Below are 17,238 nucleotides of genomic sequence, written 5' to 3' on the forward strand. Positions count from 1 at the left end.
GTTGATAACTTTCCTCCAAGTAGTCTGTTAAGAATTCTTGCCGCATAACATTGAGTTACTTGTAAGTAATATGTCATGATCATAAGTAATCGAGGATGTGATACTCCAGAAGCAGACAGGTGCGCCCAGCTGGGAGGGCTGTGATGTCCTTGACTCCAGCAACAAGAAGAAGCCTTCACGGTAAGTGAACCAATGCTCCATTATCAGTTGCTGGGGTCAAGAACATCATGATGGGACATACCATAGCTTGTATGTCGCCTAGGAAGGGAGCGCCTTTGTCTACTCCTGGGGAAGCACCTGCCGAAGCACCCTTCTTCCAAAGGCCGCCTGAGCAAAGGCATATATGTCCATTTTATAATGTCTTGTGAAAGTTGATGAATTCTTCCACATGGCTGCCTTACAAATTTCCTGTAATGGTGCATTCATGGAAAAGGCAGCTGATGTAGCTGCCGCCCTTGTAGAATGTGCCATAATTTTCATAGGTAGATGAAGACGCTGTGTCTCATACGCCAGTGTTATACATGCTCACAATGGTCGATGAAGACGCTGGCCTCCCCATTGATGCTGGAAGGAAGGATGGAACCTGTAGTGTGAAAAGATGCTATCCAGTTTATACATGTCTTAAGGCATCATCTAACATCCAGTTTGTGCCATGCTTTTTCCCTTTGATGATTCAGATGCGGACAAAATGATGGAAGAAAAACATTCTGCGATTGATGGAAGGGAGAAATAATCTTAGGATGAACAAAGGGATCAGGCATGAGACATACAAAGTCCTTCACAAATATGCAATATGACCCATGTAAAGAGAAAACTTGCAGCTCTGAAATGTGTCTTGTCGAGGTAATTGCTACTAGAAAAGCTAACTTAAATGATAATAGTCTTATTGGGATTGACTTTATCAGTTCAAAGGGTGAAGATTGTAAGGCCTTCAACACTGTGCCCAAGTTCCAAGAGGGAAAACGGTGTGCCGTCGGTGGAGACAGGGGAGTAGCTCCCCTGAGGAACTGTTTCAGGTGTGGATGTGTGGATAGTTCTTGCTGAAACACATGAGATTAGACCTACTAGTGACGCCACCTGTCTTTTTAGCGTATTAGGCTTCAACCCCATATCAAGGCCTTCTTGTAAGAATTGTAGTAAGTGTCGAATCGAAGCCTCCCCTCGGGACACTTTGTGGTGTGCTGACCACCTTAAAAATGCTCTCCATGTACACTGGTACACCCAGTTCGTGGAAGGCCTTCGAGATGCCAAGATGGTTTCAGACACCCTGTTTGAGTAACCTTGATGTTTCAGCAATCTCTGCTCAGTCTCCAAGTGGCAAGCCGTAACCAACTTGGGTTTTGGTGTTAACTGGCCCCTGCAGGATGTGTGTTCCAATCTGGTGTGATTGGAAGGAACCATGGTTCTGCTATGGCTAGGTGTAGAAGTTCTGTGAACCATGGTCTTCTCGGCCAGAACAGAGCCACCAGTATTTCTGTTTGTAGCATCCTGATACACCTCAGCACGCTGGCTAACAGTGGGACTGGTGGAAATGCATATAGAACGCCCTCTGGCCAATCTGCTGAGAGGGCATTAATGTCCTCCGCTTGTTTGCATGGAAACCTAGAAATGAAACTTGAGAGTTGGGTATTTTTTGGTGTAGTGAATCTACCTAACACTGGGCTCTCCCATTGTTAGGCTACCTGATGAAATATTCTGTGGTTCAATGCCCATTCGCTTGGCATCAGTTCCTGTTGGCTGGGCCAGTTGGCCAGTTGATTCAGGTCTCCTTTCACATGATGTGCCATTAGGGACTCAAGATGTAGTTCTGTCCAGGACACTAAGAGAACTGCTTCCGAGTGCAGGGCTTTTGACCGTGTGCCCCCTTGCCTGTTTACATGGGCCTTCACTGTCATATTGTCTGTTCTGACCAGTACATCGCACCCCTGCAGTTCCTGATGAAAAGCAGTTAGAGCGAGGTGAATAGCTCTTAATTCCAGCCAGTTTATAACTTGCTGCTGTTCGCTTACTGACCACCTCCCTTGTGCCGCGTGTTGAAGGCAATGTGCTCCCCAGCCCCTGTTATGGTGTTACTATAATCTTTGGGGGGTCCAGAAATTGCTTTCCTCTCAATAGATTTTGCTGTGAGAGCCACCACTGGAGAAAGTGGGGAGATAGTGTCACCTGGGGAGATAGTGTCACTAGCGTATGTCTTTTTTTTGGCTATAGCCTTTTGAAAAGGAAGTAGAAACCATTGGAGTTGGTGTAGTCTTGCCCATGGGACTGCCTCCAACGTTGCTACCATCAATCCCAGGAGTCTTGCCAATGAGAGTAGAGGTACTGAAGGAGTGGCCAGAGCCTCCTTGACTTCTGTGATGATCATCGTATAGCTGTCCTGTGGTAAGAACAAATGGTCATGGACTGTGTCTATCACCACTCCCAGGTATTGGACCTTGTGTGATGGAGACAATTGGCTTTTCTTGAAGTTCACCAGGAACCCATGTTCCTGTAAAGCTTGTAGTGTAGTCTGTAGATTGGTTTCTGCTACTTTCCTGGACAATGACTGGATCAAAAGATCATCCAAATAAGCAAAGATCCAAACCCCCTGGAGGCGGAGATGGGCCATTAGGGGTGCCAAGACCTTTGTGAAGACTCTGGGGGCCGACGAAAGGCTGAATGGAAGTGCCGAGTATTGATAGCGTTTTCCTGAATATTTGAACCTGAGGAAGCATCAGCTGCTGGGGTGTATCAGAATATGAAGGTATGCCTCCTTCAGGTCCACAGAAGAGAGGAAGTCCAGGTGGTGTAGGGTCTCTGAGGTTACTGACCTTAGAGATTCCATCCAGAATCTTTCGTGTCTGCCCCACCTGTTCAAGTACTTTAAATCTAGTACTGCTCTTCTGGAGAACTCCTTTGGGGGGATGTTAAACAAGATGGAATAGATTCCTCTTCCCTCCTGCTTTGGTGGTACTGGTTCCACCGCACCTATTTCCTGTAGACGTAATATTTCTTTTTGCAATTCTAAGTGCTTGGAAATAGAGTGAGATCTTGTGGTTGGAAGGAACCTGTGCGAAGGAGGGGCTTCCAATTCTATCTTGTAGCCATGCTGAATTATAGTGAGGACCCACCTGTCTGATATGGAATGTTCCCAAACCTGGAGAAATTCTGACAAGCGGCCTCCCAGCCGTGGTTGTTCTGAGTCATGGTTGTTGTTTAGTGTGCTTGTTCTGGTTAAAAGTTTGTCTGTTTGTCTTCCAAAACGCCTGTTCTGGAAGTGTTGCCGGTTCCAGTTTCCATGCTGAGGACTGAAATCCCTATCCTGCCCCCTAAAAGAGGGGCAGTAGTTCGAAAGGGCTGAAAGGGTCATTTAGACGTTGGCTTATCCTCCCCAAAACAGCTTCGTGCTATTGTAGGGCATGGCAGTCAGATCTGATTTGGAATTTGCATCCACTTGCCAGCTTTTTAGCCAAAGGTGTCTCCTGCCCACCACAGAGTCAGTGGACACCCTTGTAGTAAATTTAATAGAATCTAACGTGGCATCTGCCATGAAGGCTTGAGCCTTTTTTATTTTGAGCAGTTGTTGCCTCATTTTAATAGGATCTGATGGGGGAACACTGAGCAGGTAATCAACCCATAGCAAGGATGCCCTGGCCACCATTGACGCAGCTGCGGAGGAACATGTTGCCAAAAAAGATTTATCATGCACTCTTCTAAATGATCTCCACTTTTTTTATCAGAGGGATCCCTTAAGGTTGCCTCTCCATCCCGGGGGAGTAAGGAACCAGGCACCAATTGTGCCACTGGGGCATCTGTATTAGGCGTTTTTAATAAGTCTGATGACTCCTGTAAAAAGGAATAATAATAATTCACCAAAGCCATTGGTTTCCTGTTTGCTGCTGGTAGGCACCATTCCTGCTGTATTGCCTCAGTAAAGCATTCAGGCATTGGCAGCAACATATCCCTGGGCTTCGCCTTGGGAAAGCCTGGGTAGACTCTAGTGCTACCTTAGATTGTAGACCAATAGTTTCTATGACCCTAGTCATTAGTGGGCTAAAGTCCTCAGATACGAACAGACTTACGAATTAATGGGAAACACTAAGTGAGTCTGGGTCTCCCCCACCCTGACCATTCACCCTCTTCCTTTTCAGATACCATGTCCTGGTTCTGAGTTCTCTCATCTCCCTCCTCTGGTTCCCCTTCAAGGTCATATTCCCCGTCAATCACAGGGGTAACTGGTATTTTACACTTATCAGGAAGAGTGGGTCTGGGGTCCAGTGGATCAGGGTCTCCTGAATCTGGACCTGACTGATCTGAGGAGTGTAGTTCCCTGGATTTACGTTTAGAATCCTTATCCCCTTTTGAATGTGGAGTGTGTTTTATCTTTTCAGTAGCTTTCTTGGGGGTCGGACTAGATGCCCTCGAGGTAGCCTCCTCAGATGAGGAAGAAAAATGCTTTTGTTCTTTGGATTTTTTAGACTTGACGTGAGGTTTAAGCGGCTGAACAGTATCTGCGATGGCATTTTTAAACCAAGCTTGCCACTTCAGGGGAACTGCCTTGGGGAAGCTAGGAACTGGCATAGAGTGACCTGCGTGGGAACTATTCACAGTGAGGAGAGGTCTCACTGGCAACCCTGACTGTCCCTGGTCATGGTCCCTGATGTCCTCTGGCAAGGTCCTCCATAATTCCCCTGAGGAGCTGCATATTTTTGTGCCTTTTTTGGCACGGCCACCATTTTGAAGCTCGCACTCTGCCATTGTAAGTGAGGAAGATGAGGGGCCTGATCTGGCTGCCCAAGGGCTCAACTCTCCCTCCGTTGGTGGTGGCTTCGGAAGGGGGGCCATTGCCGCCCTTTGAAGCCTGGTGGCAAGGTGGGAGGACGGAGGGGAGGCTTCAGTGTCAGCTCCAAGGGCTCCCCGAAGGTCTCTGGCTGCACTACTGCATGTCTCATGGCCTGAAGGTGGGAGGCTAGTTTTTCAAACTAATTACAAAGTCCTGCCTAGGAGCACGTGAGGGGGATAACCCATCATGATGTTCTTGATCCAAGCAACTGAGAAACTATATTTTTCTCCTTAGAGATGCCAACCTTCCAGGATTGACCTAGAGTCTCCAGTTACTTTCATCAATCTCCTATTGAAAGCAATCCTAGAGATTATAATGGCTCGATACAGTGAAAAATATTGGGGGGAAATATCCAGCAATAGTTTGAGTCAGAGGTGGAAACCCTAACTGCATGTATTTGCAGTATGTGCTTGTGGCAGCATCTGGGGCCTTACTGAGGCCACACTGTGAGTCTCTGCTGGTGCCAGTGGATAAGGTTTGCACAGGGTAGGGTGGCCATCAGACCCTTTCATGCTCTCAGTACCATCACTGGGAGTGCAACAAGGCCCAATTCAGATTGAACTTAGAGACAAAAACCAGTTATTGTCTAATATTCATATACAATATTTCCTCCAAAAAGGGCCTGGGGTACGGACGGATGTGTGCACATCACTATTTACATATTTAGATGTACGGTACAAAAAAAGTGTATCTGAAAAACTAAATGTGCAAAGAAATCCTTTGAATATTCTAAATGGCGAAGACTGGTCAGTACTAATTCATAGGATCATTTTCTCTTCTTGCGACATGACACTTTATAATAGTGTCATGCAAATTTCTAAGCAAAGAGGCTCACATACTAATGTCACACATGCCAAAGAACATTTCACATGCATAAAAGGGTAGGGGCAGTTTTGTGATTCACTCCTTCCTTCTGCTGATCTCAATTCCTCCCACAGCTGAAAATATGTGCCTGAAGGTCCTTCAATCCTCAGGGCCATATTTTTGGAAGATATTGAGGGCTACAGAGAGAAGGGGAGATCAGTGAAAATCTCCCCGCCCCTGTTGAACATACAAAACATTCTTAGACACTTGCAACATTGGTCAGTGTGTGAGCTGAGCCTCCAAAGCAGCACTAATGCAGATGACTTGCTCCAATCAGAATGCAGCCTCTTAATCTTGCATAATATCAAATATTGTTAATCATTTATTTTTTAAATTGTGGGGGACCTTTCAATTCTGGGGGACCTTTCAATTAAATTCTTCTGGGGGACCTTTCAATACATATAAATACAAATGCTAGCTACAAAATACAGTCCTAGTAAACATATGCAAAAAAAAAAAAAAAGCATTGTTACAAAGCCCCTAAAACATAGTTAAAAGCTCCCTGACTAAATTCAAATTTGGGAAGTCGTAAACATCTAGGGAGTGTTCAGTTGTGAGCATTTCTTAGTATGCCATCAGATGTCCTGCTAAGATTGTGCTACAAAGAAAGCAACAAGATGTTCAATGTTTAAGTGAGCTCCCTTTGGCCAGAGGATTTATGCTTTCGTCTGTGACACCTGGGCTGTGTGATAAACTACTCAATGTCCAAGGTCACAGAGCTTTTCCAAGAGCCAAAACAATCAAGATTGCATTCCATTTCAGTGTCTCCCAACCTTCAGCTGGGATGTTAACATAGTGCACCAAGCTGGATGGTTTTGTAATTTTTGTTTCTCAGATGACCAAAACATGTATTTATCCAGGGCGATTGCTGATCTTCATTTTCACATATTTTATTGCAACAAATGGAATGTAAATACCCCAACAGCTTGAGGGCCTATGTTGTTATGGTAAACATGTGGCAGCTGCATCTCTCCCAGGCAACTCCCTGGTAACTCTTATTGAAAGAAATGTGCTATCACTACACCAAATATTTCCCCATTTCTTAAAAATGGCAGCCAATGAACTGAGGAGGGGGAACATAATGTTAAATGTTTCTTTGGGTAGATGCTACCAGAGAGATGCATAGGGAAAACAGAAGTCAGTTGTAGGGGTGCCAGCTGTCTTGAAGTCTTCAGAACTGGCATGAATCTCCAGGTGACTCTTGAAAGCAATCCTAGACATCTTGATGGCTTGATATTGTGAAAAAAATAGAGGGGGGTGGAATCTACAGGAAAAGCCTCAGGCTGAGCTGGCAACCTAGTCAGCAGCCATACATCCTCCATAACATCTAGTTAGACGTTGAAGTAAAAATACTTATAGTTCTTTACACAGTAATATTTGCATTGTAGCACAAGGTAGCATGAATTCTATGACATTATCCCTAGCAATTATGCACCATTATGGTGTACACATGTGAAGGGAAAGTTTGCATATTGTCAAGACCTAATGGGGATTAGGGTGGGATGCATGTGTGTCTTTGTGAATTCTGCATAGAGAGGCAAAGACATTGCTACACTGCCTCAATGGGATCCCTGTCAATGAAGGTCAAGCTACCCAGTAACAGGGGTGGAGGGCAGATTTGCTGTCACCACAAAGGCAGGGCTTTCCTTTTCTCCATAAGAGTGAACAGCAACTATTAATATATATTGGCGAAAGTAAAATCTTGTTTGTTTGTTTGTTTGTTTGATTTCTATGCTGCCCTTCCAAAAATGGCCCAGGGCGGTTTACACAGAGAAATAATAAATAAATAAGATGGATCTCTGTCCCCAAAGGGCTCTTGCACTTGGGGAGACCACAGCCATAGTGGCTAAACCTATGCCCTACCCCTAGTGATGCCAGTCACTGAGAATCAAGCCTTGCTCCTTCCTTGGTAGAGTCCCACCCTAGATTCTGTTTCTTTGCTGCACTAGAACACTTGTGAAGAGAGACAGACAATTGTATTCAGGGCAAGAAATGTGTGTTGAAATACTTCTACCACACTCAGAATGTCTGTCTTCATCCTTAGAGCGGTGTAGGTGGTTTCAGTGCACATTCTCTGTCCCTTGGAATGTGATGTATGACTGTCAAAACCACTTTCATGACAATTTAGAGCAGGGGTGGCCAACCTGAGGCTCTCCAGGTGGTGCTGGATTAAAACTCCCATAATCCTTAAAAACAGAGGCTGGAGATGATAGGAGTTATGGTCCAACACCACCAGGAGAACCTCAAATTGGCCATCTCTGCTTTAAAACATATGACTGTCTTCACCCTGTGTGGCAAACTGGCTTATCTAACTATGTATTCTATCAAGTTATTGAGAGAGATTAACATAATTTTTTACACACACACACACACACACACACACACACACACACACACACACACGTGCAGCCTACCATTTTTCAGAATAAAGAATTGGACAAATCTGCAAATTTACATTCATTTTCCTTTGGTGTTCTGTGCCCTTGTTAGCCTCTGAACAAGCTGAATGGCTCAAGTCATTCCAATTAAAGTATTTCAAGCTTTAGACCACAGCCTTAAAAAAGGATCTCGTTGTCACTGTCTTGCTTCGTTGACATCTGCAATTTATGATCCTTTAAAAAAAGCTTAGTCAGCAATGAATCAGAGTTCAAAAGGAAAGCTAAATCTTAGAAAGAGTGGCTGTCTGCAGAATTAGACTAGGCTATTCCTCTCAAGTTCCAGGAATAAAATAGAAGGCAATATTGTGGCTCCTAGCTTTTGAGGAGCTCCACATTGCTGCCCTTGGCCCACTGCTGATCAGGCTCCTTTGGCCTGCTAGCTGCAGATCTCTCTGAGGACCCATTTATACATTATCTAGAGCAGGGTAGGTGCCTGACATCTGTGACTGCTCCCACTCTGCTTCTGTTAACTTCAGTTCTGGTAAGGGCAGACTTGAGATTATGTACTATGCTAGTGGCACAGTTCCTAATGGGCATCAGCAGCAAGGTATGTAGCAATGTGGCCCACCCTATGAACAAGTGGGCAGAATAATCAGGAACTGTGACAACCCACAGCTCTCCAGGAAATGGATAAATGGAGCCTTATTACCCTTAAGCAGATTACTTCAGACACAAATACCTTCCCAAAGAGATGACAGTCAGCATCCTAGCACGGCCAGGGGCGTAGCTAGAGGATAGGGGCCCCATGTTTGACCCACTTCCCGGTGGCCTCTCAGAGTGAGGGAGATAATTCGCCCAGAGATGAAAGTTTGGGGCAGTGATAGATAGATAGATAGATAGATAGATAGATAGATAGATAGATAGATAGATAATGAAGAAGATAGGGAAAAGTGGAGCTGGGGCCCCCGGGTTCTTTGAACCCATCCACTCAATTACAGCTATGCCCCTGAGCACGGCTACACCTGACTGTTGTCTGGTTCTAGATTTAGAAAACCCCTAGAATGCAAGCTACCCTAAATGGCTGATCTTTTTTGGTTCATACTTTATCATGGTGGTGTACAAACCTGTGAGCTTGCACAAGAGCAGTTAGCAGTCCAGGATGAGCTTAAACAACATAAATTGCTCAACTGCTCTGCTTGCACATTTATTTTATTCATTGTTATTTATTTATAGTTCAACTTGTATACCATCTTTCATTAGAACAATTCCAAGGCGGTTTTAGACATGACACAGCTATGATATCTGCTTATGCAAATTCCTGGCTTCTGCCAATGTAACATTGCACATGTTGCCCAGTATCTTCAAGAAGGAAGTAGCAGAATTGCCTAAAATTGTTATCTTGTCCGTAATACAAATTTCCAAACTGAATGTGTTTAATTAATTAATTGAGGATACTCTCAAATTGACTTTTCATTTCCTAAAATGAAGGTTCTCGAAGCAGCTTCAATAAGACATAAAAAAACAACACTAACAATGCCAGCAAATTAATACAGATGTTAAAGCTGGTTCTCCACAGCAGCAGTTAAAAGTTAAAGCTAACACTGAGAACAACCAAACTTTCTGGGACTGGGAGCTTTGCCTTCTGGGTGCCACCACAGAAAAGGTGCTTTCTCACACTCATTTAGATAGGAAATTTACTCATTTATCACCTTACTTTTATAGAAACATAAGAAGCTGCCTTACACCGAGTAAGACTATTGGTCCATCTAGCTCAGTATTGTCTACATGGACTGGCAGCAGCTTCTCCAAAGTTGTAGGCAGGAGTCTCCCTCAGCCCTATCTTGGAGATGCTAGGGAGGGAACTTGGAACCTCAGATGTTCTTCCCAGAGCAGCCCCATCCCCTAAGGGGAATATCTTATAGTGCTCACACATAGTCTTCCATTCAAATGCAAATCAGAGTGGTAGCAAGGGGACAATGCATGCTTGCTACATTAACTTGCTTATTTCCTGTAGGGGAAGCAGATGGAGGTAAGCTATGCTTGGAATAATGTGGATCCTTCATTTCCATTGGTTTTTACTCAATTTACTTGACATGTGAAAACACCTTTTTATTTTAATGCACTTAATTTAACTCTGGCTTGCATTTTTTATGTGTAAAATTTAAGCTTGGGAAACATTGGGAAGGCCTGTTATTAATTCAAATCTGCTATGAATACCTGCAATGCAGCACATGCACCTGATACAGAGATGGTAATGTGTGCATAGAAGTAGGTTTCTCTGCATGTATCAGAAACAGTGAGAGTATATCAGATATCCATTCTGAGTTGTCTATTACTTCCAGTGAGTGTGGATTCAGATGTGTACCCATATGCACATTTCCACAAACGTTTGGATAGGGATGCATATCCAGATGAACTTCCCTTTGAAAATTATGCACTGCAAATAGACATGTGCATTCATATACAATCCAACTTATGATCATAGTTGCAGATACGAGTGTGGAAATTTTCTTCTGAACACAGGTCAGTTTCTCTGGATTGGGACAATGGTGTTTAAAATCTTATATTTCAAAGGAACAGTCATCTCATTAATTTTTTTGTTATTGTTATGGATTAATCTAGCTCTAACCTCTCATAATATATGAGAATGACTTATGGCAAGTGACACTTAAAAAACTATAAATGGGAGAATACAGTAAAGAAAGCAAACAGACTTTGTATATGCTATCTGATTTATATATGAAGTAATCAGTTTGAGATTAATTGTTCTCTGTTATTCTTGGAGAGAAACACACACACACACACACACACACACACACACACACACACACACACACCCCACTTCTCTTGGGACTGTCAATCAGGATTACACTCCATTTAACCTGAAAGCACATGTTGGCTTTGATGTGAAGCGCTTAAATTGTACCTGTCTACATTCATCTTGAAATGTGCTTTGTGTATGATATCCTTAAAATCTAGTCTGGAGTCAAATGACTCAACAGTCTGATTTGGAAAAGGAGCCTGCTATGATATCCTTCTTCTAGGAACTGAACCTCTTTCACCACGAAATCATCACTAAAGTGATATCACAAGATTGGTGGCATTAAACCTGCTGGATTAGGCAAAACTGCCATTATTTGCTCTCCCTTTCCCTTTTATTTTAACACCCAAGGCCTATCAAAGCCCATTCAATGTGAGGGAGGGGAGAGTTCCTGCATCACTCTGTCCACATTGTTCTTTCTGTCTGTGGATCTTCAGAGTGATGTGATGAAGCTTACAACAGAGTTTCCCACTTGTTGCAGCCAGCTGTATGGCCAGTCATGCTATATGGCTCACTTGTATCTGCAACTCCCTCAGATTCTTGGAGAGTGAAAGCCTGCGTGTTGCTTGGAATTTAGTGAGATGTGGGGGTGAGGCACAAAACCAGTAACACAACATAGCAGAGAGTGAAATAGTGAAGGGCAAGGGAGAAGCTAAGAGATGGGGCTGTGGAGAGACCTGAGACCTGCAGAAAGAAAAAGGAGATGGGTGCACAGAGATAGGGCCACCTTAAGTGGTACAGCGGGGAAATGCTTGACTAACAAGCAGAAGGTTGCCGGTTCAAATCCCCACTGGCACTATATCGGGCAGCAGCGATATAGGAAGATGCTGAAAGGCATCATCTCATACAGCGTGGAAGGAGCCAATGGTAAACCCCTCCTGTATTCTACCAAAGACAGCAACAGAGCTCTATGGGAGCCAAGGGTCGAATCGACTCGATTTCTTTTACCTTGCACAGAGATAGAGGAGATCTATGGGGTGGAAAGAGAAGAGGAGGGAGGGTGGATTAACAGAGATATGGAGAGACTTATGGTGGTGCAGAGAGAAGAGAAAACAAGTTACATCAGGGTTTCTTAACCTTGGCCACCCAGATGTTGTTGTACTACAACTCCTATCATCCTCAGCCACAAAAGCCGTGTCTGGGGATGATGGGAGTTGTAGTCCAACAACATCTGGGGGCCCAAGGTTAATAAACTCTGAACTACATAGTAGGTATAGAGAGAAAAGGATAGTTTAGAGAGAATGGGTTAAAAAGAAAAAAGTCTAAATGGAAAGGGGGGGAAATCATTTTTGCAGTTATCATCACGACATGGCCCTCTTAAATTAGTAAAAATGTAAACATTGCCCTGAGAAAGATTTGAGGTGTGCAGCCCTATTATAAAGTATAGTAGGAAGTATTCTCAGCAAGTTTGAGGATGGTGGACAAATGAAGGAGTGGAAATGTAAATGACAACAGGGAAGGCGTTGAGCAATTCAACAAGGTACAGGAAATGAGGGTAGAGTCTAGTGGGAAAAGCATGCACCAAGGGGATTAGCAGTGTGAGTCCTTGAATCTGGGGTCGAGAGAGAGAGCACAGAGATGGATGGAAGGATCATGCATATGTATGTATATTACTTGAATATTCAGCAGTTCCAATTACCTCTCACTATCAAAAAATGAATTGAGGCCAGGTGATAGGAAAGTTCTCTCTTTGGTGTCTGATCTGTGATGGCTCATTCACACACAAAAGTTATTGCTTAGGTCCAATTCAAATAAGCCTTTGGTGGTGTGGCTGATACCAAAATTCACAGTTCTATGATAAATGCTCAGTCTATAGGGCCATGGGAATGTTTAAATATTTTCCCACATGGACTCCCAAGGTTGTATGAGAAGTATGTGCCGGTGCATGCTCCCTGGGGTCCAGTGATGCTAATGTGATTACTTCCCCCAAAGTCCAGAAGACCTTCAGGGGAAAAATAAACACTCTTAGAGCTGTGGGGGGTCCTGACAAACTACTATGATTTTTAGTGGCAGGCAGCCATGCTATAATAGTAATATTTGAACTATGTCTTGATGCAGCAGCCCTTGAGTGATGAACTGATTCATTCAAAGTAGCAACAGCAAGCCATTTCAGCCTGATTAATCCATCTGACCATGGTCCAAATTATGGCCCCCGTTATTCTAGTGAGGGCCCAACTGCCATCTCTCTCTCTTTTAGTCTCCCAAGTTCTGTATGTCAACTGGCTCAGCCCTGCTATTGTGTTCTCCCTCCCTCCCATGCCTTGGTCATCTTTAACCCAGCTATGTAGTCTTTGGTTTCCCCCTCCTCCATCAACCACGCAGTGTGGAGCTGTCCCTTTCCCATGTGCAAGCATCCTCTGCCTTTTCTCCCTTTCTAGCAAAACCAATGCTCAGCATACAAACCCACCATGATCACACCCCCATCGCTTTGACCCTGGACGAGGGGAGGCTGGGTGGTACCACATGGTGGGCAGCAGTAGCTTGCATGCCGAAGTGCCTGCTGTATTGAGAAGGGAAGAAGTTCACTCACAGCAGCACTACCTGATACTTGCCACAGAGGAAAGAGGAAGAGGTCAGTGGCGTAGGGAGGGCTTGGGTGTTCAGTGTTCTCATGGGGAGCCCTCCCATTGCAGCAGGAGGCTCTCTACCCTGGTGGCCCCCGGCGGCAATGATGGTAGAAGCATGGCAGGGGCATCCTTTTTCCCCCCACTGATAATGGAGGCATGCTCCTACTTAGGGATGTGCAAACAGGTTCGGGGGTACTATGGTTCCAACCAACCCCCACCCCCGGTTCGGTCTGCACCTGGACCAAACCTCCCCCGAAGTTCGGGGGTTCGCGGACCGAAAATTGTTTTTTAAAATTTTTTTTAACCTTCTACTCCCCTCGGGGGAGTTCCTGGAGGGGGGGGTCCACAGAGGTTCCCCCTCTCCTCCACCGGCCTTCTAAATCACCCCTTTGCCCTGTTCGGGTGCTCTTCGGCCGGTTTCCAGCCTTCACCTGGCAGCTGGGCTGGGTGCTGAGTGAAGGCCGAAAACTGGCCGAAGAGCACCTGAATGGGGTGAGGGGGTGACTTAGAAGGCCGGCAGGGGGAGGGGGAACCTCCACAGACACCCCCCTCCTCACTGCCGCCTCCAGGAACTTCCCTGAGGGGAGCAGAAGGTTAAAAAACCCACAAAAAACATTTTCGGTCTGCAAACCCCCCGAACCCAAACCAAACTGGGGGGGGGGGTCCCAAGTGGGTTCCAGACCCAAACGGGCCAGCTGGTTTTGTGCACACCCCTACTCCTACTGCCTGCCCTCCAACCAACTCTTACCCTGAGTGGCTGGGAAGCAGCAGTGGGCTGCAGAAGCACTGCCTCCATGGAGAACAGCACAGTGGCAAGTAGCTGGCCAGTGCAAGAGGGGAGGCAGGGGGAGGTGAGTGAGGCGGCCCCCTGGAAGAGTGGCACAGGTTCTTCAGACCTGTCCGCTTTATTGTAGTTCTGCCCCTGGACAGGGTGGAGAGGAGAAGCTCATGAAAGTGCATATATTCAGCACTGGTTGGCTTGGGGAAGGTTGTGGAGCCATTTCCACAGAGCAATTCAAGTTGCTAAGAAACACAGCTGGGGGAGGTCAAAGTCTGTAGAGTTCTCAGAGCCAACAGTTGGCTGCATTAGGAACAGGACGTGATGGTGTATGTACTCTTAAAGGTCATTCTCACGACCCAATACCGGGGCAGAGAGGGCGGTTATAGGGGAAGGCAGGTTCAACCTACCTTCCCTCAGATGATCAATCTTTGTGTCTTTGGTGTGCAAGCCACACGCCCACATGATCCGCGCTGCCAGGAGCAGCATGGATCAACATGGACTAGTTTTCCTGGTCTCCAGATAACCCACAAAGCACTGTATGATGCGTGTGGTGCCTTGGTGGATGCCCCCATCAGACGGTGCTCTAGGTGTGCATTTCTGTTTCTCCTTGGGCTACATGCAGTCCCAGGAGACACATGACCCCTGCAGCCAGGTTAAAGGCATGCTGGCACCCTTAACCTTGGCTAAGAGCCAGGCTAAGAAGTGGGGTTATCCTGGGTGGGAGTGCCAGTATCTGCATGGATTCTGGTGCTCCACATGAGCAGCCTAGCCCAGGCTAGGCTGCTCATGAGAACAGTCTGTCCCAGTGAGACAATCCTTAGCCATGAATGACTGGCCTTGATTGGAGACAGGGCACTCTGTGCATTTTTGGTCTGTTCCAATAAGGCAACTATGGAACAGAGTCTCCATGTTCAGAGGCAGACCCAAGATGATCAGGGGCCTAGAGCACCTTTCTTATGAGGCAAGGCCACAACACCTGGGGCTATTTAGTTTAGAAAAAAGCCGACTGCGGAGAGACATGATAGAGGTCCATAAAATCATGCAGGCTGCGGAGGAAGTGGATAGAGAGAAATTCTTCTCCCTCTCACATAACGCTAGAACCAGGGGTCATCCCATGAAATTGATTGCCAGGAAATTTAGGACCAGCAAATGGAGGTACTTTTTCACACAAAGCATAATCAACTTGTGGAATTCTCTGACACAAGATGTAGTGACAACCAACAACCTGGATGGCTTTAAGAGAGGTTTGGATAACTTCATGGAGGAGAGGTCTATCAACGGCTACTAGTCGGAGGGCTGTGGGCCACCTCCAGCCTCAAAGGCAGGATGCCTCTGAGTACCAGATGCAGGGGTGTAACAGCAGGAGGGAGGGCATGCCCTCAACTCCTGCCTGTAGGCTTCTAGGTGCATCTGGTGGGCCACTGTGTGAAACAGGATGCTGGACTAGATGGGCCTTGGGCCTGATCCAGCAGGGCTGTTCTTATGTTAATCCCAGCAACTTTGGAGAATCAACAGGGGATGATGGAAATATGAAGCACACATCACAGTGTGGAGATGGATGCAATATCAAGTGTGTTCAATCAACAATATATTTGCAAATTTATGCAAATATAATTGATAATCAACAAAAAGCAGATGCAAATATAGTTGATAATTGACTAAAAGCCTAATTACAATGGCTTTAGTCTGATTGCATCCCTAGTGACATTACTTTTAAGACTTTATCTGTTATATGAATTATTCAATATCACCACTATATTGCAAGGATAGCTCAAGTTTGCATCTGCATGTATAGCCTGAAAAGTACTCTTTGCCTAGAGGTGGGAAGTGTTCTCAAGGTGGTTTGCTTTTAAAACTAAACAACTGAAAGAGTGATCTTTCTATAATAAATAGTCAGATGGTGATTTCTTAGGAAAGATAGAATGAAAGTGCATCTGTGTTTAATCTACTGAACTATTTTAAATGGGTCTTGTGACTAAGGTGTCTATTTAAAAGTCCTTCCTTAAGAGCTATATTAAAAAGTCATTTCTTCTTCAAATTTATTTGTGTAAGCATTTCTATCATGGATCCAATACCATTCATCCTCCTTTTGACACATTCCCCATCTCCTCCTCCACCCCGTGCAAAAAAGGGGGCTTTCTTACCATGTCATAACCACACATTGTACCTTCTGCAGCTGGCATGAATTTGGTTTCACATTTTCTGCCAATACGATGACACCACAATGCTTTGCAAATGTCCTAATTAAGAGGGGGAAACAGAAACAAAAGTGTAGTACTTGGAATTGTTAATTTTCAAATGAATCCACAGGAAATACAGCCAAAGAACAACTGGAAACGTCTACAACATGCTCCATGCAGTTGTTACACTAGCCTTATTCAGACATTATGTTGAACACATGTACAAGTGTACAGTATACACAGGTAGAGATCTTTGCACAGGTCCAGTTATTTACATATTATGTTGAATGCAGGTGCAGCAGAACACTTCCTATCTGTGTCATGCATTTGAGGTGTCTGTGCCCTGGTTCACTTTTAAAATGAACAAAGACAGTCTGTAAAATGAACAAAGACATTTGTACACTCATACAGCATAATATATGAATATACTTTACATATGAAGTCTTTTTTTGCTACCACAAAACAAGAATGAGCGGCACTAAGAGCTAACTGATACATTAACTTGAAGAAAACTTGAGCATGCTTAATTTTTGCTGAACTATACCTACTTTGTGGAGGTAAATTTCACTGATATCAAACTGAGCTTTCTTAAAAATAAAATATTTTAAATCAGGTTGCCAATCTACTAACTTACTTCAGCTCAGCATAGTGTCCCTTCTAGGGATGTGCACTGAACAGATCTGCATTCGGTTCCAAGCTTGGAAAGGAACGCGAAATCCCCAGAACATTCCATCAGAACAACTGGTTGAGCCAATTATTCCTATGGAACAACCCTGTTCTGGCTAAGAATGTTTCAAGTGTTCCATGTCAGAATGGGGTTGTTCCATT

The 17,238-nt window shown here is 44.8% G+C and overlaps 1 protein-coding gene across 4 annotated transcripts in view; it reads right to left on the minus strand.

Moving 5' to 3' along the window:
• ADAMTS16 (ADAM metallopeptidase with thrombospondin type 1 motif 16) overlaps positions 1 to 17,238 on the minus strand; it is a 119,212-nt gene that overhangs the window by 60,490 nt on the left and 41,484 nt on the right. For all 4 annotated transcript variants that reach the window (XM_053250585.1, XM_053250588.1, XM_053250587.1 and 1 more), the window contains one exon: positions 16,375 to 16,470. In XM_053250585.1, the coding sequence (XP_053106560.1) occupies positions 16,375 to 16,470 (96 nt within the window). The remainder of the gene's footprint in view (positions 1 to 16,374; positions 16,471 to 17,238) is intronic.

The sequence above is a fragment of the Hemicordylus capensis genome, chromosome 4 (assembly GCF_027244095.1).
Source record: "Hemicordylus capensis ecotype Gifberg chromosome 4, rHemCap1.1.pri, whole genome shotgun sequence".
Classification (NCBI taxonomy): Eukaryota; Metazoa; Chordata; class Lepidosauria; order Squamata; family Cordylidae; genus Hemicordylus; species Hemicordylus capensis.